This window comes from Ambystoma mexicanum, chromosome 6q (assembly GCF_040938575.1).
Source record: "Ambystoma mexicanum isolate Mex_15411 chromosome 6q, UKY_AmexF1_1, whole genome shotgun sequence".
In the NCBI taxonomy this organism is placed as follows: Eukaryota; Metazoa; Chordata; class Amphibia; order Caudata; family Ambystomatidae; genus Ambystoma; species Ambystoma mexicanum.
Window position 1 is genome coordinate 3,673,595 of NC_090937.1, and position 24,665 is coordinate 3,698,259.

The window sequence follows — 24,665 nt, forward strand, 5'->3', positions numbered from 1 at the left end:
ACATTTGGTGAATATGGGGCTTCAGGTTGGAACAATTAAAGGTTACCGGGCGTTGCTGTCTATTTTCAAGCGCTCTTCAGAGGATTCATATTTTAAAATCCCTCTGATTGTTCAGTTCCTAAAGGGTCTTACTAATGAATTTCCACCAATTCCATTCCAAGTTCATATATGGGATTTTAACCTGTTGTTAAAATTTCGAACATGCACTCCTTTTGAGCCAATACACTCATGCCCATTAAGACTGTTACCTTAAAAGTGTTTTGCTAATAACAATGCGTCAGCCTACAGGGTAAGCGATTTGCAGGCACTTTCCTGTAAACCCCCACACACCGTTTTCTATAAAGACAAGGTTAATCTCAGGTTGAAACCTTCTTTTCTACAAAAGGTAGTCTCTGACTTCCACCTGTTGCAAAGATCATTTGCCAACGTTCTACCCACCTCCTCATCCTGGAAAGGAGGAGGAAAGATTACATAGGCTGGACCCAAAAAGGGCTCTCTGCTTTTATATATCACGAATGTCCAAAATTCATCAACATGACCAATTATTCATTGGCCATACAGGTCCTAAATTGGGCTTAGCTATGACAAAACAGACCCTATCCAGATGGATTATCCTGGCTATTGGGGAATGTTACAGGTTAGCGTGCAAAGTCCCACCAGAAAACTTGAGAGCACATTCCACAAGGGGCATGGGACCCTCTGCTGCTCTTCAGAGCAGTGATAGAAGTGTACCAAAAAAGTAGTGGAACTGTGACTTTGGCGGGAGACAAAGTAGAAAGGAAGGGGCCAACGTGCAACGCATTTTTAAAGGGTTGCAGTCATGCTGGCTGAGAGCCAATTGAGTTGAAACAGATTTCAGATTAGCTGTAACTGAAATCTGTTGGTAAAATGGAGAAGTGTGCTTTTACTTCACAAAGAACAGTTCCGGAATGGTAAAAATGGTTGCAAAAAGTAGTGGAGCTGTTAACATTAAAAAATAAAAGTAGTGGAACACCGCCCCTGACAGTTCCCACTCACTTTGACCACTGCTTCAGAGAGATGTTCCAGTAAAAGACATATGTGCAGTGGCCACTTGTTCGTCTATTCACACTTTTGTGAAACATTACTGCTTGGATTCATCTTCTAATGAAGAAGGACAATTTGGGAAAGCGGTCCTTCATTCAGTCCATTATAACAGTTAAGGACAAAATAACATTCATACGCCCACCACCAAATTATGACTGCTTTGGGAATTATTGATAAGATGTGAAATATGTGGGAGGACACAATCCATTCGAAGAACAAGTTACTTACCCGTGGTAACGTTCTTTCAATTAGAAGTTACTCCACGTGTTCCTCATCACCCCTCCCAGCATACCCCACCGTAGAATGTACGTGTCTTTACACTTTGTGCTTTCTTGGAGCCTACAGTTTACGCCTGGTAAGCCCTCTACACGAAGGGAAAAATAGAACTGAAGTGAACGGGTGCTGCGTGGCTATTTATACTAATGATGATGTTGGTAGTCGAATGGAGACCCGCGAGAGACATCGACTCTGCGAGATGGCACACAGCGCCCACTGTCAAAAAAAAAGTCTGAAGCAGCTGAAGCTGGATATTTATCATAATATGAGGAATATCCAATCAAATTAACGTTACCATGGGTAAGCAACGTGTTAGTTTGAGGAAATGACAGGGTTTTCTTTTTAGTTACCCTGAGTTTATCATGTAGTTATTACCTCATATAGGCCTGGAGAATGAGGCGTTGGTCCATTAATCAATGTTCTAAATCTTCTTGCGCATTGCAATTTTTTTGTCGCTGACCATCCCTGAGCTGGCCCTCCACATTGAATCTGTTGGCTGCCTCCATGACCATCAGTCTGGCTTCAGAGGAAACTACTCTCCAGAGAACCCATGAAGATCTGCTCTCTAACCCCGATTCCAGCTCTCCCTCTGTCCTCATCCTCCTTGACCATTCGTCTGCCTTCGACACAGTCAATCACACCATCAACTGACTCCGTGTGAACCTGATCTCCTTCCTCCTGGACTGTCCCTCTCAGGTCCAACTTGGGTCGTTTGTCCTGGCTCTTCAATGTCTATCTGGTCCCTCTGGCCCACCTGATCTCCACCTTCTCTTCTAACTTTCAGTGTTATGCGGATGACACTCAGCTCTCTTCCAGGCTTCCATCCGCCTCCTCACCACCCATGCTCATTCCCGACTGTCTATCTGCTTTTCAGGATTAATGCGCCTCCAACAATCTTTGCCTTAATGCCAGTACAACAGAGATCCTTCTAATTGGGACCCCTGCTTCCGCTTTCCCTCCTTCACTCTGGCCGCCCTCCTTGGGCCTGTTACCCTCGACTTCCTGTGAGGCAAAAAACCTTGGCGTCATCTTCGACTCCACTCTCCTTCTCTCCTCACATCTCAAATCCTTGGCAAAAAGGCCCACTTCCAGCTGCACCTCCTCAGAGGTATTCTTCCTTTTCTCACTTACCCCCAGAAGCTCACTGTCTCCAGAACCCTGTGTCTCTCCAAGCTGGACTACAGCAACAGCCCCTTTCTCAATCTGCCTGCTTCTACTCTTCATCCCCTGGAACTTATCCAGAACTGGACTGCAAGACTTGGCCTCAAGCCCAGGGACTGTATATCTCCAGCCCTGAAATCCCTCCACTGGCTCCCGGTGGCTGCAAGGATCAAGTTCAAGACCGTCTGCATCATCCACAAGGCTTGCTGGGACTGGGGCCTGCACTACATCCAACTCTCTATTCCAAAATACCTTGGTTCTAGAGCCATTCGCTCAGCTACATCCAACTCTCTGAGCGTCAAACGCTTCTCCAGGCAGGGATTGGGGGGTAGATCTCCTCTGCAGGTGCCTCCCTGTGGAACAGCCTCCCTGCCCATCTAAGACTTGAGTCGGACCACCTTAGGTTCCAAAAGCAGTTTGAGACCCTCCTTTTCTCCTCTGCCTTCTCTCTCTTGCTCCCTTTCTAACTTACCTGTCTGCTGCCCACACAAGTTGCTTGGTTCCCTCAGAGTTCTCACTGGGTACCAGGCTCCTCCACGACCAGTCTTCCTTGCACTGCCTTATGGCCTACTGCACAGTTGGGGCTGTAACTAAAACCCCTACAGCCTCGCTGCCTCCTTACATTTACCTTGAGCTGTGCTTCCCTGGCTGCACTTACTCAGAGCCACGCGGTGCGGTGCGCACTTCCCCATTTTCCTCTCCCTTGCACTTCTTGTCGCACTTGCACAATCCGAATGACACAAGGCCTAGTAAGATTGTCTGTCTTGTCCTCCCTATGTGTTAAGACGGATTTCTGAAGTCTGTCCTGGAGGGGCAGAGGTTCAGAAGGCCAGCCTAGTTTCTTGGAACAGGGTAACCTCTGGACAAGCCAGACCAATCAGGGTAGCGATCGCGGCGGTCAAGACTAGGTCCCAAGAGGGGTGAGGGTGACTGAAAGCCCGCAATGAGCACACAAAGCAAGGACACTTACAAATTACTCCAAGCAGGTGTTATATTAAAAATATATACACATTTATTACAAGGTCTTTGTAACATTGACCGTAGCGAGAAATCACAATAAAACTCAAGTAAACCATCACATACCAAACCAATACAATATATATACAAATACAAACGAGTCTAACGAGTTAGACGCACGAAATGTGTAGACCATCTAGATGGGGAGGAAAACAGGCAGTGCGAATAATAATTAGACCCTGTCCGCCTTCAGAGGCATCTAACTAAAAGGAAGTCCAAGCCCTACGAAGAGTGGAGCCTTGTGCTCAAAAGTACCTGCACACGCTGGTGCCAATGGGCAAAAAGGGGAGTCTCTTCGAGGGAATCAGGCAGTTTAGTTCGGTGAACAAATGAAGATGAACAGAGCTCCGCGACTCAAGCGCAGCCTCCACTGTGGGCAGAAGCAGAGCGCGAGTACGGAAAGGCGTGCTGTTAGACAAAGCGGGGAAAAGCTATGGGGTCTTGCAGGAGGGCGACCAGTTCCTAGCGATGCTACTCACCGGTCCTCGATGCAAGCAGACCCAGGGTTCTCTGCGTCAGTTTCAGTGCTGGCAGGTTCAGATAGGAGCAGGGGACCTCTCGTCGTCATGTAGATTCCGCAGCAGCAGAAGTTGAGTTGAGGGCGTCCCAAATGCAGTGAACCCGCACAGTTTGTTACCACAGCAGGGCAATGGAGCGGCCGTGTATATTTCAGCCAAATGTACACTACTCACTTCAGACCTGGGAATGCCAAGTGTACGAATCATATGAGCGTGACAAGGACTCGTAATACAACACAACCTGACGGCGGCTACAGAGCAAGACTCCTGGGTAGGGTGGTCAGTCTGCTGGATGGCCCAGAGACACTTCCGAAGGCTTACGTGCTATGGTGAAGATGCCGAGAATAGTTGTTCCCACTATTCCAAGGGTCGAAGTACCAGTACAGGCCTTCTCGTTAGATCAGAGGTAGAAAGGGTTTCACAAAGCAATAGCAGTGCAGAGGAGCAGTCCTTCAGCGGGTCACCAGCGATTCCTCGGTTCAGCCTCGTGGTTGCAGGATACTTGGCTCCTGTATTCCTTTGTTCGTGAGAAATCAGGACATCGACCTGGTAGTGGCGTTTTCAGCCCCCTCTTATCCACGGTTCCCTTCGCGCCAAAACGGAGGGGACCCAATGGGAGATCCGCTCATAAAACACTCACACCATATGTGGACCTTATCACGGACCACGGGGGTCCCATGCATTCACACCACCCTAGAATCTCTGGCGCCCAGGATGTGTATTGGGACCAGACATCCCAGCCCCCATCCTGGGGCACACACAAGGCCTGTAGAAGCCCGCGAAAGCATCTGTGTTTCGCGGGAAAGTACATGCCCAAATAAGGAAGGCCCCGGGTCGGCTCGACCTGGGGGAAGGTGAAGGGGGCAAGACAGTCAGCGGACAGGACAAAGAGCCTCGTGGTCTGACCATTTTGGAAGCCAGGCCACCATTTTGGGCTAGGCGCGAGAAACAAGCTTAAAACTCCAAAAGGAGCTCAAAAACACAAGAAACGATCACTGCCACCAATCCCGTCCGTGATTCACTTGCACCGTTCATTTACAATCCAAAGAGAGTAACTAGGGCCTGTAGAAGACTAGAGACCCAAGAGAGCAGTAACTTAGCTTACAGTGCCCTCTTGTGCCATGTTACGCGAAAGCTGCAACATGGTAAAGAACCTACGCAAACCATTTCCCGGTACTGACTGTCTTAAGGGCATGTCAGTTTCCCCGTAAGAATGGAGCGAAAGCCCAGAGGAGTGCAGCAGAAGGCTGCACTTCTCTGGCAATGTCTAGATCATGGTGAAAACAACAGCAAAAAGTTTAGGGGTTGCCACATGGAAGGAAAATTACCCAGTATTAAGAAATCTTTCCTAACACTATGGAGGTCATTACGACCCAGGCGGTAAGGGTTAACGCCGTCGTTAATCCTTAACGCCTGATTCCAATTTTAATGGCTGCTTTTAGCAGGCGTTAAAATCCATGGCGCTAAACCGCCTTGGTGCAAATTACGGCACCGTAATTTACGGTGCCGTAATTAGCGCCTTCCCCACTCCCATTATGCCCTATGGGGCAAAAATGGGAATGGGGAAGGGTAAATGGGAAATGGGGATTTACCGCCCCACTCACCTTGAAATGGGGCGGTAAATCCGCCATCCACCATGGTGTAAACGGAGTTTACACCATGGTGGTAAAGTTGGTGTACTTACCGCCTGGGTCGTAATGACCTCCTATGTCTTCCATCTCTTGTCTTGTGGTGCCTAGAAACATTGTGTACAAGCGCGTTATAAATACCATATCATTACACTTTGTGGACATTCCCCCAGTGTTTCCTGAAGCTCTGCAGTCACTTGTAGGCTCTCCTCTGTGGCTTCGACTGGAGTATTCTGCTTCTCAGCACAGCCATAGCTTCCACAGTCCCTCAAGTGCATCTGCTGAGCCTCCCTTCCTTTTTCACCATGCCGGTATGTGTGTCTCATGTTCGCAAGCCGCTGCAAGGTTTTGGATGTCTTCTTGCACACTGCTTTCTTCTGCACTGTTCTCTCTCGCAATGCCTCTGCCATTTTTAAATATCCCGGGCACTTTAGGTCCAGTAAAACAACTAGCCTTCATGTTAGGCTTCAGGCTTCTCTTGATCTGCATAGACTCTTTCCTCCTCCTCTTCGTCTCAGTACTTGAGGATTTATGGTAGTTGAAGTCCATAGATGTTGCTGGATTTCTTGGATGCTGATCAGAGTTCTCACATAAAGACACATCAGGACCAGAAGATGGTATCTATGAGTTGTGAATGATTAAGTCATGGATGGCGGTTTGACTAGAGGGGTTCAGAGGAAAGGTGTTCTGTCTTTCACTAAAGGGTGGAACTGTTAAGTGCTAACAAACAATTAAGGATTTAGATATTATAGGGTCTTTCTCAGGGAAAAGGAGGAAAAATAACGCGTCTCATCCGATGGAGTCTCCACCTCCCCCCAGTAGTTGTCTCCTCCCATGTGATCCACCCTCATATAGCCGACCCCAGGGTCAGGAACAGGTAGCAGCTGCCATCCCCTGGCCACATGGGAAGAAGTCACCGAAGGGGAATCAGTGATGACTCCACTGGATTCATCACATTACCCAAGTCTCACCTTAATATGTGGCAAATACTAAAAACACATTCAGCCTCAAAGCGTCCCTACACAAATGAATAGCCCCAAACACAGACCTAACACCACTACTCTAAACAATGAAATTTACCAATGGCGTCTTGTTCGTATTAGTGATGGGTACCACAGAAGAAAATGCTGGTCATCCTCGTTATTGTTCTTGCACATTGGGCCCTTACAAAAACCTAAACACAACGGATAATTGGTAAAGTCTGCAAGCAGTAAAATCCACAAATGAAATTTTACATTTAGTTTTTTTCTTAAAAAAGGTTTAAGCTGAACCAAATAGGACTCTGTGGCTATTTGATATTTTGAAGTGATGTACTGCTCCGTAAGAGTTTTCCGCTATGTTTTTGGAGGATATCCACAAGTGCACAGTGTCATATGCATCTTTGACCTTCTTTATGTAAGAGCAAGCACTACCTTCTGGGGTAGCCCATGTCTATCTTATACAAACATGTCTGCGCACGTATAGCACAGGGCCAATATTGGCCCCTGCCAGCTTGTAATACACACAGAATAGCCTCCTTATATTCTAAAAGAGTATTTAATCAAAACTATAGACATAAAATAATAGGTTTTTGAAATGGCATCATATTCTGTTCCTAGACAACTAAGTCCTCAACGAAGGAGACTAGTCGGGGTTCCCTTCGGTAGAAGTAACCTTTTTTTTATTATTTCAAAATCTCATTTACGTCATTCCCCAAGGGATTCATATTAATGTTACCCCCAAAGCTGTCCTCCATATAATATAGCTGTAGACACTTAGACCCTAATGACGTCAATCCTAGGTGAAATCCTGTTCAGGATATCCATGCTACAGAAGATCATTGTTTAAATTTGTCTGGCTGGGTTTAGTGCAGCATTGTTTCATCGTTCACGATATGCAATGTCACTTTACTAATAATCCCCACAAGCCACACACGCTGATTTAAACCTAGCTATATTAACTTTAATCCTCAATAGTTTTTATATTTGACTTATGCATTCGATATAAAGTGATCAAAGTACAGTAAGCTTCTAATAAGTCACAAACAAAGTAACAACATACATTATATTTCAGATGCTGCATGGGGTGGCCCAAATGGACTTGGATACATTTTGGGAGACATTATGTGTGTATTGGAGCTACCACTAAAAACATGGCCAGACTTTGCAACTGTCATGAACACTGTGCTAGTTGCCACGTCTTATAAAAGGGAATGTCGGCAATGGTCTGTCAAAGAGAAATAGGAGTCAAAATACACGAGTTGAACAAGCAAGTAAGCTAAACAAGCCGAGGCATGCGTGTGCATCATTCTACAACAGATATGCCCATTCTGGCAAAAATAGAAAGGGTGGCATTAGCTAGAATGGAAAGGTGCCACCTACTGGCGAGGTGATTTAGAACATGCTGCTTTACTTGATTACCCAACCAGTGCCAAGTTGCTGCCAAAATGTACCCACGAAAGAGGCTTTTTGAATGACAAAAAAGTATTATGTATTAATGGTGAGCCTAATATGCATTAATAGACAGCATTACACGATTCAAATAAAACTAACCTAGAACAACATGAGGATTATCAGAGTTCCAAAATACCCATTCTTGGTCTCAACACCCTTTTACCAGGCGTGTTAGGTACTTCTGACACTTGAAAGCCAAGCTTTCTGAAAGTACACTGAATAGTGTGTGAGATGGATGTGCACAATCATATCAACTGAAGAATAGATTTATTTCGAAATTTCATAGCATTTCAACAAATCAAAATACAATATTGAAACCCTGAGAATTGGTCCATAGAGATGGTGATCAGTAAACCACATCACACATTGAGAATTGAATTTTAGATGATTGCACCATACCCTAATATGCTTTAGGCGTGGAGTGAGGTAGCAGAGTTTGGTCTGCCGTGGTGCTTTGCAAACTGCTGGCGACATTGGAGAGTCTGTCTATTGTGTTTACCCAAGAGAAGGCGGAGAAACATAAGGCTCTTAAACAGCAAAACCACGCGGAGCATGGTGCGGAGTGAGGTAGCAGAGTGTGGTCTGCTGTGGTCTGCCGGAATCCGTTGAGGCAGGTGTCCCTTTTTTGAAAGGTCATTGAAGAAAACCGAAGGCGGGTAGATAACATTACTGCACCGGCTGCTTTAATTGTATTTTATCTCCAGGTGGCTCGCTTACATTTAAGCATACATCATACTAATCAGTCTCACTTGCTACTTTCCGTAAGCTGCCCCTATTAGACTATTTGTGTACTTAACAATGACGGAAAAAGAAAGTAGAGGGGTGACGCTGATTGTACTCCTCAACTCCCGAACTGGAAAATAAATAACCTATACTGTAAGAACCTACTGTTAACTGATATAGGGAGTGTCATTGGTGAAATTATACGAAAACGAGACTAGATATTTGCATACAGTGATTAGCAGGATTGCACTGCGGGGTGACTGCGGGCTATTCCCTTGGAACCCCTGATTTACTTAAGGTGCGTTAACTAATTCCCACAGAGAAAATCTTGGATTGCTCACTTAAAAGCGGCAAAACGGAAATAAAGACATATTGGGCCTCATTACGAGTCCGGCGGTAACCTGCCGGTTTTTCCGGCTCAGCTACCACCGGACTCAAATTACTATTCAGCCTCCGTGATTCCCAGAATTACCGGGGCATTACAACCCCGATGACCCGGCAATTCTGGAGGCAGAATTCTGTAAATCACCATTCCCATTGAGTCTCATAGGAGTCCCATAGGACTCAATGGGAATGGGGACCATGGAAACACTGCCACCATCTCGTGATGGTGCCGGTGTTTCCACGTCCGCCTGCAGGCTGGCGGTGTTAAACCCGCCAGGTCAGACCTGGCGGGAAGGATACCTGTGCCTGCAGGACTCCGAATCACCCGGTATGGAACTAACGGTGGCGGCCGGTTTACCGCCACCGTTATTTCCATACCGGGTGACTCGTAATGAGGCCCATTGTGTGCTAGGCTCTTACTTGGGGTGACTGTGGGCTTCGGCCTTTGAACCCCTGATAAATGGAAACGTGCTTGGAGCATCTAGCTACGGGAAGAACTCTTACTTAGTTATAGTATTACTTTCCTATTAAGCACGGTTCTGTGAAAGGTTATTGTTAACTATTGTGAACTGTGTGTGTGATAAGTGGGTGCCAAAATATTTCTCTGCCACATGAATTTGGTTAAATGACACAGTATCTGTTAGGTCCTTGCTCAGGGTGACTGTGGGCTTTGGCCTTTGAACCCCTGGTGAACAGAAAAGTGGGCAGAGTATTTTGCTATGGCAAGAACTCTGACTCTGACATAATAGTACTTTCCTATTTAAGCACGGTATTGTGAAAGGTTATTTGTCAATTATTGTAAACTGTGTGTGGGACAAGTGGGTGCCAAAACATGTCTTCACCGGCTGATAAAAACATAATATCGGCATTATTGTAGTTGATTGTTAAAAAGGCCGGGGAAATTTGGGAAAAGAAATTACAACTTGAGAAATGGAAAAAAACAGGTAGTAGGAACAAAGGATAAATTCACAATAATTGAACAACAACAAAATGGACCTAATAAATTAGATGTAAGAAAGGATAAGACCACTGACTTTTTCAGAGAACCTGCCCTTAATGCGTCCTGGTACATTCGGTCCCTAATAATTGTTAAAATCTAAAAAGACCTATTGCATCTACAACGGCAGAATTTGATAAGAATAATTCCCTGCTGAATTTTTGCTATTCGGTACAAACTGAAGTGCAAAAGGATCAAAGGTCAGCATAGTGGCAAGTTAGGTACAGCACCTGTAAGTGAAAAAACTGTGATTGAGGTGCGGGAACACTGACCTAAAACTAACGATAGATTATCAAGTATGCCATGTCTAACTGGATTAGTTGAAAATACGCAAAGTGCCCCTAAACCTAGTAGTCCTGTATTGCATACTGTATGCATAGATGAACACAGTTCTCCAGTACAGAAACATACCATTCTCTTAGAAGATGTTGTTAATAATAATGAGTTATATAAGTGGAATCTAAGTAAAAAATAACAGGCCATCGGATAATGCTGCTGCAAATTGTGTGTTGGCAAGTGAGGATGTGGCCATAGTAAACTCTGTAGAAGTGGGATCATTCTAGAACAAAGGACAGATTGAAAGTGAGGTGGAAGAAGTGGATGAGTGTGTAACAAAAAAAGGAAAAAGAAATGAAAAAGGAAAAAGTTGAAGAACCTGATTGTAGTGAATGATCAGAAAAAAGTGATTGAGGAATTAAATTGTGGGGAAAAACAAATAGGATTGAGAAAAGCAAGGAGAAGAGTGGAAACAAGAGGAAAAAGGGACGCTGGTAAAATTGGAAACATTAGTACCTGGCTAACTAAATCTTAAGCTGGGCAGAATAAGATAAATAAGCATCAGGAAAAATTGGGTTAGGAAACACAAGGTGGAGTAAGTTAAATTCTAGAATCAACTTGTGATGAAAGTTCCTTCTCCCTTCTTTCCAATTCTACGCCAAACGTTATAGGGATCCGAAGTGAGAGAAATAATTATGAGTCAATGAAAACCTTAACACATCATGATAAAGAAATACATAGGCCTATGGTGAATCTGTCTCCTGTACTATTCAGTATTACTAGCCTGTTTGATGACTCTAAGTCACCTGTGAATTGTAGTCGTCTGCTGGATATTCTGGGACATATCCCTGTATTGAGAGTAATCAAAAGTGAAGACTTTAGCTTTGTGGAGAAAGTCAAACAGTACTCTCTGCTAATGACTCAAGTAAATTGTCGGATCGTCAGAAGTGGCCCTGTTGATTCGATCCAATGCAGAATCATTGATGAAGCAGAGATATGATCTTGATTGCCCAGCAGTAAATAAAATAGGAAGTAATGGGTATGGGGTGACTGATAAAAGGGGGACACCTGATACTATAAAAGAAACTGGTGCCCTGTCAAATGGTTCTAATAAGCAGGTAATGAGAGGTTGTGATCCCATGGTGAAATCGCACTGGGAATGGCTCTGCACTTTCTTGCCACCAATTATGACAAAGTCTTACTACAATCTGTCAAATCTTGGAATACAAGAGGCCACACACATTTCATTAGGAGTGATGGCTCCAATAACCTATTACTGGAGGCTGATGTCATAATTTTGGGACTTGGTCGGTTGGTGATGCGTGGCTAGATGTTTGTTCCTCTTATCTAAGCCATGCAAGGAAGGGCGCTAAGGGGCGACCCTTTTGCGGTCTGGCTACAGTGGTAAAAATAGCCTAAGATCTAGAGGTATAGTCCTCCTCAAGGAATCACATAATGTTGTGATAGTAGAGGTAGAAGACGTATCACTTGGTAGATTTTTGTTGGGGAATGTGTATGACCCCCCGGGATGTGCGGAAACGTTGGAAATTCAGCATGCAATTCACAATGTTGTGTGTGATTGGTATAAATAAAATCTAAATTATGAGGTAGTGCTAAGAGGAGATTTAAATGTGAATTGTATGGAACCTAATCCAAGTCTGCAACACGAATGCAGTATCTTTGAGTTTACCAACATACACAGGAAAACAAAGAAAGTAATGCTATGGACTGAATTTTTGGAGAATATGGAGCTTAAAAGGATAAATGGAAATATGAATGGTGGTATACCAGCTGCAAATACTTGGCATAGTGGCGCCTGCACTTCTATTATAGACTACATCTATGTGAATATGTATATGAAGTTACCTGTTGAGAACCTGAATGTGAATTTTACAGACTTTAGTGAGCATGCATTACTGACTTTGGGCCTCATCCGAGTTGGGCTGTATTCCCGGCTGTAATACCGCCGACTGTAATAGCCCTAGCACAGACCGGCCCAGTGGTATTACCACCGGATCACGGGTTGGACCTTAAAGGTAAATCCCCATTTCTGATTGGGTCCATTGGATCCAATGGGGAATTTTCGGTGCTAATATTGCGGGCTAATACAGCCAGTTGCAATACCACCGAAAACAGGGATTTTGACCTTCAGAAAAAATCTGGCTGTAAAACAGGCGATTTAGCGCCCAACTCATGATAGGGCCAGCCCTTAAATGCAGCGGTAATACCGTTGCCACCGCATTTAAGGGCTACAGCCCAACTCGTGATGAGGCCCTTTGTCTTGAAAAGAGGTGAGTGTAGTATAAAGGGAAAACTGGTACATTGGTCATAAACTCTAGGAAAAATAGATTGGGGTGGTCTGATGTGAATCTTGGAGAAATAGAGAAATATATGGTAAGAGTTAATAACGAATGCCTTGATTTGAAAACTCCCAATGAAATATTGACGTGGATATCTAAAATCACATATAATTTGTTACCAATGGGGAAATGCTTATTCTTGAAAGGTGGGAGAAATTCTGGTAAGATATTTGATAAAAAAAGATTAGGGATGAAAAAAAAGGATGAGATGTGAAATACCCCATATAGCGTCCCTGAAATGTGATATACAAGAGAAACAGGTCTATAGGACGAGAGTGAAAAATAACTACAGGAATTGGGTTAAGAGATATAAGGCATCAGACCAAAATACGGCATGGCAAAATATGGAGAAGATACTAATAGATGGTGATAATAGAAAGCTGTGGTCCACCTTCAAAACCATTGTAGGAAAGGAAATCCAGAGATGGTACATTGTATAAATGAAGACACTTGGAAAGAATACCTTTTTGCAAAATTTGGGGGAGAAGATATTATTGACCTAAGAAAGAGGAATTTGAAGGCTGAAATTAGATATGACGATGTCATAGATGTAATTAAGAGTTAAAACAATCAAGAGCACCTGGACCAGATGGTCTTTGTAATGCAATATTGAAAGCTAATCCTATGATATGGGCTAAAATCTTGTGTACCCTTTTTGACCAAATACAAGGTGGGCAAACCCCTGATTCTTGGAAGATGGCTCACTTAGTACCTGTATATAAAAAGGGACCCCGAAATGATCCAGTTAATTATTGGTTATTGGCTTTGACTGACATAGCTAGTAAAATATTTGCTACATTTATTTTGCGTGAACTAAATAACTGGGTTGAAGGCAATGGGATATTGAACTTTCTTCAATCAGGTTTTAGAAAGGGATGTTTGACGAACATGAATATACTCATTGTTAACACTTTAATAGAGCAGGTAAAAATGAGGAATGATCTACCACTCTATATTCTGTATGTGGATTTTCCATCTGCCTTCGACACGGTAGATGGTGGTAAACTTTCTGACAAATACTAGCAAATACCCAGTAATCTGATAATGGTGTGCCACATACAAGCATAATATGGCCCGTTTGAGACTAAATGAATGTGGAGAGCTGTTTGACCCTATACTAATGCACAGGGGGGTAGACAAGGTTGTGTACTGGCCCCCTCCTATTCAACCTGTATCTATGGGATTTTGGAAATGCCATTGATAAAATAAGGGGAGTTCATCCTAAATTAGGAAGTACCAAGATACGTTGGCTTAGGTACGAAGATGACTTAATAATAGTTTATAACACATATGTAGGCATAGGTCATCGTGCCCAAGCCACTGATGAATATGCGTAAAATAATGGACTGACAGTGCATGTGAAAAAAACACAGTTCACGGAAATTGAACGTAAAACTGCTTGTAGATATGGGATCAATTGTAGTATAGTTGTTATTGACAGAGTGATGAACTATTGTTATCTTGAATATGATATGGAAGCTAAGGGCTGCTGTGATATAGTTTTGTGAAAGAAATGTCAAAAGTCCAAGCTACTATGACTGCCATTACAACATTTGCAAAATGTATGGCTGGATATAGTTTGTTGGGAATCATTAACGTTTATAAACAGAAATTGGTCCCAATGATTCTATAGGCACTTGAAACCTCCTGTGTGGGCTGATCAAATAGATGCCAAGTGCGTAGCCTGGCAAATTGTGTACCCATTGCTGCTATAAAATTGGAATTGGGCCTAATATCCTTGGTCAATAGGATTACGATCAATGGTGGCTTACTGTATGTACATATTAAGTATACTGGTAAAGGTACTGTGCTGCAAATTGTTAAAACAGTATTAGCAACCCAAAGAAGCAAAGGTTTGTGCCAATGTGAGAAGATCAATAGCAAATTATTTTGTGAGATTGGCTGGAGCCCTAGATGGGAAGAACGTGAGGCGGTTGTTATGAAAACACTAAAAGATAGTGCGTAAAGGTGGGATTGGGCTAGTAGCCACGATAAAGTGGTTAGATTAAGATTGTGTTCTACATTCATACAGATGCCTTTCACTTTTAGAAAAACGCAAAGTTACCTTAAACTGGCGCCTCTCCTGTGTTAAGAAGGGAATTCATGCTCCTTAGGTTTAACAGATTAAAAGTACTAGCGATAACCGGTGCATGGAATGGAGTCCCGAAAGAAGACAGAGTATGCTGATTATGTAGAGATATCTCTTATGAAGAAACTAAAAGACATCATTTAACATCATGTTCAGCCATGGAATTTTACTATGTGCAATACTACACCCAGCATGTGTTACAGCTGGAAGACATTAAGGAGGAGATCATTTGGTTAAGATGTTAAGGGATGATGTTAAGGGTTGATGATTGCTGCTATTCAAGTATGGGGAGCTGCTAGAAATCAACTGGGGATTAGAGGTGTTAGACTTTGATGCAATTTTAAATATAGGTTTGCTGTAAGGAACTAATCAGGGATTTCTTTTTTTAATTACATGATATATATAATTTGTATGTGATAGATTTTGTATATTTTAATGTATTGTGATATGTGTGATATTGTTATAAAGTATATATGTGTAAAAGTGTGCAACTAAATACACAATAAAAAAAATATAGATCTATGTTTCATAGAGCACTAACTGTTCTGCCGTCGATTGATTTATCCCAACACAGAAAAATGCCTTTGTTTTATACTTCATATCTACGAAATTAGGGCTTGGTGACTGAATCTAAAGTTGGACGAATAAAGAAGATGCTTAACCATTCCACATCAAATCTCTTATCACTATGGTCAGAGGCAGGTGTGTCTCTAAAGACATGGATTCTCGCACACCTGTCACTTAGAGAAGGAAAAAGGGACAAGGTCAACACTGGCGTATGCCACTGAGTTTTAGCACAGAAGTGTCATGGTTTTCTGTGTATTTTTAAAGGGAGAGAAGACTAAGAGTAACATTCCCAGCAGTGGCTGGTTATATTGCCAAAGCCCATCTTCTACAACTGACTCGCCCACAGTGCTTGACTTGTTGTGAATAACAATGAATCTAATCGAAATTGCATGATCAGAGAGTATAAGCCCACTGAGTCTTTATCCATTGCAGGTCATTTTCAGGTCCTGCCATCAACTCGATGGGCAAATAGGCTCTATATGTTTTTTGTCTTAATTCACAAGCCTCACAAGAAATGGTCTCCCTTTGCAGATAAAATTGCTTTAGTTGTGGAAGTCTATCGTATTCCTTTTAAGGCGAGTTGGCAGAGAGTGTGTAACCAATAAGAGGACCCTGAATACCAAGAGAGTTCTCATATGTCTGGTGGCCATGCACAAGAATGCCACCCAGTGCTATTTTCTCTTGGAATTCTGGCACTTATAATTTTCCTACATTGAAATGGGAAACAAAAAAACGACAAATCTCACAATCCAAAGGGAAAAAACAGCACTGGATGCCACCTCACGCATTGCCATGGGAAACTTCAAAGCTTAGATGCAGCTGCCTCAAAATCCCACCCATATCCTCCCCAGTGTGAACAGCTGCCATTAACCCTCAGAATCTCTCTCAATGGTTCGTCTAGCTTCATTGTCTTAAACATTTACCACAAATTAACTCTATTTACGCAAATGCAGACTTTTCGGCATTAGAGATCAAGGCCATCATTTCGAGTTTATGGTATTAGCAGCACTAATACTGCCAAACTTGAATTCTGTTACCACTAGCGGCATCCACAGTATTTCTTTAGGTTTACATGTTGAAGTTATTCCCCATTATGTAGTCCCATTGGACTCCACTAGGGATTGGCCCCCTTTCTGAAAGAATTACCTCCATATCATCAGCAATAGTGGACAGTGTTGAATGGTATCCAGCCCTTGTTGAACTTCATTCAGGGCACAGTTCCCTTTTGCACATTCAGGATGCAGTTCTGTAATATTGTACCAAAAGGTTTAGACGTGGAGTTAAAAGTCAAGAATGAGTGGTGATGTGAAGGATTCTCTCTATCGCACTTTTAAAATATTCAGACTGCTACATAGGTGTTACAGATAGTTTATAAGCCTCCACCATGTACTGCTGCATTAAATCGATTTATTAGCAGTAGAACCTATAATTCTGGGCAGTTTTTGAACAAGACCCCCCATCTGAACGAGGGCTCTTGTAGGCAGCAGGGACAGATAACTGTTCCAAGTCCAGCGGGTTTATCATTCTTCTCTCTCTGACTCATCACCCTGTGACTAGTTTGCAGAGTAACTCCTCCTTCCAACTCCTTGTACGTGGTTGGACAGTAATGAAAAGTCAGTGATTTTGTCTTGGATAAAATGGTCCATAAGAGGCAGCTAGCATGCAGCTAAATGAGTATAGCAATTTGTCAGCATTCCAGGTGCGGTTAATGGTTGTCAGTGGGGCAAGGTGGCAGTGTGGCCATAGGGTCTGTCCTGTCCAATAAAGGACCTCCTAACCTCCATTACTGTATTGTGGATTTTATCACTGGTGACGAGGACGCCGGGGGACAGACCCTACAAGACCCACGTGTGCAGAAAGCACCCAAGCCTGGCATCCCGAGTCCCGTTGTGTTGATGGCGGGGCTGGACGGAGTGGGCTGGGTGGCCCACGGGTGGTTGCCGGGCACGAGGAGAGGAAACAAGCCCCACTGGAGAGCCTGGGTCACCGGAGTGGCTCCATTAAAAGAAAGGACCCGGCAACGTTTACATTCTTGGCGGTCATATTTGGTTGCCAGGCAACATTTTGTTGCATTTTGACGATAGCTACACAGAAGAGCAGCAGGGGGCAAAAGGAGTGATTTCTGATATCCAATGTAACACAGCTACTGTGGCAAAGAAGCACTCAGCTGTAATCTCATGTAGCACTTCAGGGAGTACTGTGGAACAGTGGGTGGGGCCAGTGAGTGCTTGGCCTTGGAGGGCTGTTTCACCTAGTGGGAAGTGCAGTGCAGGAACTGTTACAGGTGAAGAATTGTGTTGGGATCCTCAGTTGTTCATCTGGCTGCATAGGAAGGTGAACAGACACTATAGTTGCTGTGATTTAATGGCTAGTGACCTGACCAGAAAGGCAAGTCAAGATGCTGTGATAACCTCAGTGGGTGACACTTAGCTGCATCGTACGTGGCAGTTTTATTCAAGGCACCTGTGGGCTGGTGGTAGGTGCAAAGGACTGTTGGGATCTGCAGTCATCCAGAATTTCCGATGTCACCTGGCGAACCCCCTGTTTTGTGGGACTTATGGGTTGACGCGTTTAAGGTCTACATGAGAGCGGATGGGGAGTGAAGTACAGTGATGATGAAAAGGATGCAGCGCTACTGAATTATATTGGGACTGAAGGACTCAGTATCTTTAGACATCTTCTGGGCGAGGAGGTATACATGCCAGACGCTGGAGAAGGGGAGAGAGTGCTGAAAGCATACGAAACAGCCCTCAAAAGGTTGGAAGGCCGGTTCGGAAAGAGGCCCAACGTGGTGCTCGAGCGATACCATTTTTTCTCCAGGGCACAAGGAGTTGGTGAAGGCATTGATGCATATGTTACAGCACTGCGGACTCTGATGGCTACATGCAAATTTACTGGTGTGCAGGAGGAGTACATCAGGGACCAAGTTATGATGAAAACTAGCAATTCCAAAATCAGTGAAAGGCTATGGATAGAGAGAGATCCACCATTAGAGAAAGTGATAGAGATTGCGAGAGCCATAGAAGAGTCACGTGCCAGTGTACAAGTGATCACTGAAAAGGCAGACAGGCATGGCCAATGAGAGTTGGTTCAAGCAGTGCTGCCATCTTTCAAGAAGGGGAGCAGTGATATCAGGAAGAGGTCGGAGAAGTGTGAGGGACAGCAAATGTGGTTGGTTCAGTCATTCCACTGGAGCAAAGGAGTGTCCTGCATGGGCGGTGGAATGCAGGCGATGCAAGATGAAAGGACATTATGCCAGGATGTGCCGAATGAATGCAGAGGAGAGTAATGTTCAAGTAATGTTCAAGGGAGACAGAATGTCAGGATGATTGAGGCTGAGGGTGTTGCGGGGAGCGCTGGAAATGTCCACAACAGTATGGTGAGAGAAGGGGTGATATTGCATGTCGAGGAGGGGGCCAAGAGAGGGCCATGGGACATGTTAACGGTGAATGGTGTGCGTTTGGAAATGTTAGTCGATTCAGGTTCTCCATATACTATGATTTCTGCAGAGGTGTACACATTTTGGGAAGGAGGTGACTGCTCTCGAACCTATTGACATTAATCCCAGCACATATGGTCAAGCGCCCATAAATGTATTGGGGTATGAATGGGTGAACATTTAATTCAAAGGTCGCAACATGGAAGGGAAATTGTATGTGGCACATAAAGGTGCAAGTGTGTTGGGGTGGGATGAGCATGCTGGTCTTGATATTGAGATACGGCCTGGGAAGACTGTGCCTGCACTGAGTGTGGAGGAAGGGTTGGGGGGGCCATGTCACCGCAATATTTGTGCACCAAGTATCCACAGTATTTGCGGTGCGGCTGGGTATGTTGCGTGGATTTTCACATAGGATTGTTTTGAAGCGGTGGCGAAGGTACACAACGTCAGAGGTGTTCCTGTTTTGGCCAGGGAAGGGTTGAAATTAGAGTTGGAAAAGTTGAAGGATGTGTGGATCATTGAGGAAATAATTCTGAGTGTTTATCCCCCTATGGTGCTGGCACAGAAAAAGGACAGTGGATCGAGAATGTGTGTAAACCTTAGGGAACTGAATTCCAGCAGTTGGGTTGATCGCCATCCACTACCTAACATCAACTAATTACTTTTCACGATGGGTCATGCAGAGTGGTTTTCCACCTTTGATTTGTCATCGGCTTATCACCAGATTGACCTGAGGAATCACGACCATTGACTTCATTTGTCACACCTTTTGGGGCATATAGGTTTCGTCGTATGCCATTTGGGTTAGCATCTGCGTCTGCAGTTTTTCAGTGTTTGATGCAGGAATTGTTTGGAGGCGTGCCACCATTGAGTTATTTTCAAGATGACATTTTGGTGTGGGGTAAGAACAAAAAGGGACATAATGAGAGGGTGCATCAGGTCATGCAAATTCTGCAGCAGAGTGGCTTAACGGTAAAGTTATCAAAGTGTCAGGTGGCGGTGACCAGTGTGACGTATTTAGGACACACACTTGATGCTGGTGGAATAAGGCCTAGAGCAGGGTTTGTTAGGGCCATGAGGGAGTCTCCCTCCCAGTTAACAAGGATTAACTCAGGGCATTTTTGGATATGACGGAGTACTACGTCAAGTTTATACCTTTGTATGTGGAAAAAACAGTGTACATGCATGCTTTGTTGAAGAAGAAGGCCAGGTTTGAGCGATCTCAGGAGTGCCAGGCTGAATGTATGCAATTGAAGGAGGATGTGGACAAGGCACCAGCTTTGAGGTAATTTGACCCAAAGAACAAGACAGTGCTTACTGTGGATGCTAAGGATGTCAGCTTGGGAGCAGTTTTGGAGCAATGGCAGGATGGTGTGGGCAAGCCAATTGCATTTGCATCTAGGGATCTTAGGGATGCTGAGAAATGGTATGCAGTGATTGAGAGGGTGGGTGTTGCTGCTTCCTGGGCCTCAAAGCATTATAGGACTTTTCTGTGGGGTATTCCATATGTCATCAGGATGGACCACAAACCGCTTGTATATGTGCTCACCACCAAGGGTGTGGCATCGGTGTCCCCTAGTATTGCGAGGTGGACTTGCAAGAATTTAATTTCAGGGTAGAGTACTTACCAGGGAGATGGAATGTGGTTGCAGATTCTTTATCACGATTGCCAGTGGGGGCACTGGAAGAGCATGGGGAGTGCGACATAAACACCCAGGTGGCGTGTGTGCTTCCCACATTGGTTAAGGATGAGTGGGAGAAAGAATCGGCCGAGGATTCTGAGTTAGCATAGATTAGAGATGGTCTGCGTGATTGTTGGGAAGCCGTCAAGGGCAGGGCAGAGGGTAAGGGGTACATGCAAGTTTTGAGTGAATTGGTGGAGGCATGATATCATGAGAGGAGAGAGATTGGTGCCTCGTGAGAGCCAGGCTTGTTGAGCTGGCGCATGAGGGGCATTTGGGTAGGTTCCTTACAAAGAGGAGGTTGCGTGAGGAATGTGGTGGCCGACTACGGATGAGGAGGTAGAAGTGGCAGTGAAGGAGTGTGTGGCATGCGCCATGAGTGATAAAAGCAGAGTGTTGCACCCGCAGCCCCCTGGATGTTCTAAATGAGGTATGGTCCAAGGTGGCGTTGGACATTATGGGCCCCATGGAGTGTTTGGAGGGGGGTTTGAGATTTGTGGTAGTGTTGGTTGACTATACTTTGCGGTGGGTTGAGGCTGCTGCTTTTGAGATGGTAATCACGTATAAGGTGATTGGTTTCTTGAAAAGGATATTTGATAGGGAAGGAGTACCTGCGAGTGTGGTCATGGACAACAGGGTGTAGTTTGTGTCCCAGCAGATGCAGGAGTTTTTGAGGAGCAATGGTATCAGGCTCCATAGGACAGCCTTGTACAATCCGTGCGCCAATGGGTTGGTCAAAAGAATGAATGGTTTTTTTTAAAAGGGCTATTCAGCTGGCCATCGCCAACGGGTTATGTTGGCAGGAGGTGGTTTCGGAGGCGTTGACGGCATATAGGTGGACACCTTTGGTGTTTACGGGTAAATCACTGTTTGAACTTATGAGGGGTAGGAAGGTTGGATCAAGGTTGAGGACGGCTGCTCTTGGTGGGGGTGTGATCATGGAGGTGAACATGTCAGAGGTGTTGCAGAGGGTACATGCAAACCAGGATCGTGTTAGAGCACAGCAGAATGAGAAAAGACCCATTATGGTCAAAGTGGGTGATCCTGTGTGTGTAAAAAACCCTAGGTTTGTTCCAAAGGGGAGGAGTACATTTATGTCCCTGTGCCTGGTGGTGAGGGTGGGGACAGAATATGTGGTCCTTGATGATGGGACAAGGTGGAGTTAGAGAAGGGTTGTAGTGCTAGGGGGTACTGCTGGGTCACCATCGGATCAGTGCGGTTCTGATTTTGGTTCTCAGTTAAGTGATTTCCCTGTGGGACAGCATGTGGCTGGGGCCACAGTGGAGTTGGAGGTGGGACGCAATCAGTTGTCTGCTGGTGATGGTCATGAGGATGGAGCGAATACAGCGCCTGAGGAGTGCATTCCCCGGGCATCTGGTAGGAATGGCGGGTGCCCGTTGAGGGTTCATGTGCCTCCTGTAAGAATGAAGGATTATATGTAGAAGGGTGCCAGTGAGTAATCTGTGTGTGTGATTTAGCGTGCTTTGGGTCCTTTTCCACAGTGTGCGGGTGTGATTTTCACACATTTTATGTTCTCAATTTGTGTTATCTTACATTTTTTTCCTGTCATCTGCACATATTGTGTTATCTTAGTTTACCAGTGCACTTAGGGTTTTGTTGTTTCAATTGTTGTTTTTGTTGTGTTTCCTTTGATATGTGCTAAGGGGGGGTGTCATAATGTGTGCACTCTGGAATGCCGGCTAGCGTTGCTGCGTGGTCGGAATTTCAGGTGTAGTTAACAGTCGTCAGTGGGGCAAGGTGGCGGTGTGGCCACAGGGTCTGTCCCGTCCAATAAAGGACCTCCTTATCTCCATTACCATTTCATGGATTTTATCACAATTCTCATGTGCTCTGTCTCTGAAATGCGACAGCGATTACTCACGATAACCAGCACTTACGATTAATTTCATGAGTACATTGTAAAAAGGTTGAGCAGGGATGTTGTAAGAGGCAACACTTTTCCCTAACTCTCTGCATCATACTTGTCTGTGCACAAGAAAAACAAGATAGAATCTTATGCATATTTCATCATCAGAAAGTGGTTCTGAAAAACATTGCAGCCTTACATTTCTTGACCCCTCTGTTTTGGAAGGAGCACATCTATTTGATGTGCAAACAAGATTTTAAGGGTGTGCTCAAAAAGGTGCTGATGAATAAGATACATCACAAAAAGACCAGTAGCAATATGTTGAGGGTAAGATTCTGATTTCAAATTGATCACATGAAAACACAAATTCTACTAGCATCTTTCAAACAAATACCGGTTACAGATTCTTTCTAAATACCATTCTTTGAGGAGTTAAAGCCGCCAAATCAATGGTACAATTGAGAAGGTTACCTACATCAGGGTCTAGTTCAAGCAGTTCATCTTCCAGTTTTCGGATTTCTTCTTCTGTCAGATTACCTAGGATTTCATCCTCATCCAGGTCACGATATTTTTCTAATTCTTGTCTGTAAGACATGTTTTGTGGGAGCTTCTTTTTAACAGCAATGTTTTTTAATCCAAGACTGACCTTCAAGGAAATGAGAAAAGAGGTTTTACATAGTGTCTGCACAATTTGAGAACTAAACATGTATAACATATTACGCAAATTAGTGTTGAACGGTCTGTACCAAAGCTATCTACCTCCCTCCTGCCTATGGCCCATCCCTTTCACCTCGCCATAACATCCCCCTTGACCACCTAACATTTTCTCTGCATACTCTGAGCCTGGGGGCTCCTCTCTGACAATCAACTCACTGTCACCTACCACTCTAAAGAACTCTGATTGCTAAATGTGTGCTTATCAATCTTTATTGCCAAAGCAGACTCCTCCTGGACCTTTCATTAAAGTCTTTTGGTACCTAAACAAATCTCTGAACTTCACAACTGAAACTCTCTATAACATCTCCCCCCACCTCTGCCAATCATGATGCAAAATATTCCCCTCTTAACCGTCTCCTCCTCGTCTTCACATATATCCATGGGCTTGCCTCATATCTGGCTACTTTGACTTTCCGATTCTCACCAACCCGCATCCTTCGCTCTAGAGCTCTACTAAACCTCAATGGCTCCCACCCATTCTGCGCTGCCTCTCTCTTCCACTCCTTCATTTCCTCTGCCTACTACCACTGGAAGTCCCACCCTCCTTTTTTTAAAACATTATAATCCCATCTGCCAGGCAACAGCATTGCCCCACAGGTTCTGTTCTGAGGAAGACTACAGTGGGATGGCCTGGTGGATTGGTCAAATGGGCTAGTCCCGATTCACTCGGTCAACCTGCATCAGTACACTCCAGATACTTGCCAAAGGAGTACTACTGTGGTTGGCATATATGATAGGGCCAAGGATATGTCATTATCCTGGGGTAATAGGGAAGTAGCATTGGTGCAATGTTATAGGGCAATTGGAAAGTGCCATGAGACGCTTTTGTTTTCTGGCACCGATGGGAAAGTGTCGTGGGTAAATTAAAGGGATGATGGGAAAGTGGTATTGGGCAGTTTTCTGGGAGTATTGGAAAAGTGGCTTGGGACAGATTTCTGTGGTAATGGGAAAATGGCATGTATCCATGTTCTTCTAGTGAAATGTCAAGGGGTATCTTTCTGGGGCGAGAGGAACATTGAGTCTGGCAGGGTTTTGGTGCAATAGCAAAGTGGCATGGGGCAACATTTGGGGGGGGGTACCTTGTAAAAGTAGTATGGAATAGGTTTCTGGAAGCTATGTGAACGTGGGATGGGTAGTGTGAGAAACCTGAAATTGTCTCCCTGTTTAGTCCCCGGGGACCTCTCATCCAGGTGGCCAGGAAAACAGCCCTCGCTTTTGGATCCAGTTCCTGGGGTGGACGAGTGCGGGAAGATCACCTGGATGGGGGGTCCTTGTAGAGTGGGAGTGGGGCACAGATGGGTGAGATGCGGTAACCCCCTTCTTTAAACACCTTTTCCCCATCCTACCCCGGAGGATATTCCAAAACCCTGCCCCGCTTCTTACACGAACACTTTCGCACAACACGAAAGACAACAGACTAACACCAGAGCCGTTTACCTGACATGTCCCAATACAAGGGTCAAGCAA

The 24,665-nt window shown here is 44.5% G+C and overlaps 1 protein-coding gene across 4 annotated transcripts in view; it reads right to left on the reverse strand.

Annotated features, from left to right (window-relative positions):
- The window catches only part of TMOD1 (tropomodulin 1), a 720,714-nt gene that overhangs the window by 484,331 nt on the left and 211,718 nt on the right, over positions 1-24,665 (reverse strand). For all 4 annotated transcript variants that reach the window (XM_069630362.1, XM_069630363.1, XM_069630365.1 and 1 more), the window contains one exon: positions 22,957-23,127. In XM_069630362.1, the coding sequence (XP_069486463.1) occupies positions 22,957-23,076 (120 nt within the window). In that variant the 5' untranslated portion in view covers positions 23,077-23,127. The remainder of the gene's footprint in view (positions 1-22,956; positions 23,128-24,665) is intronic.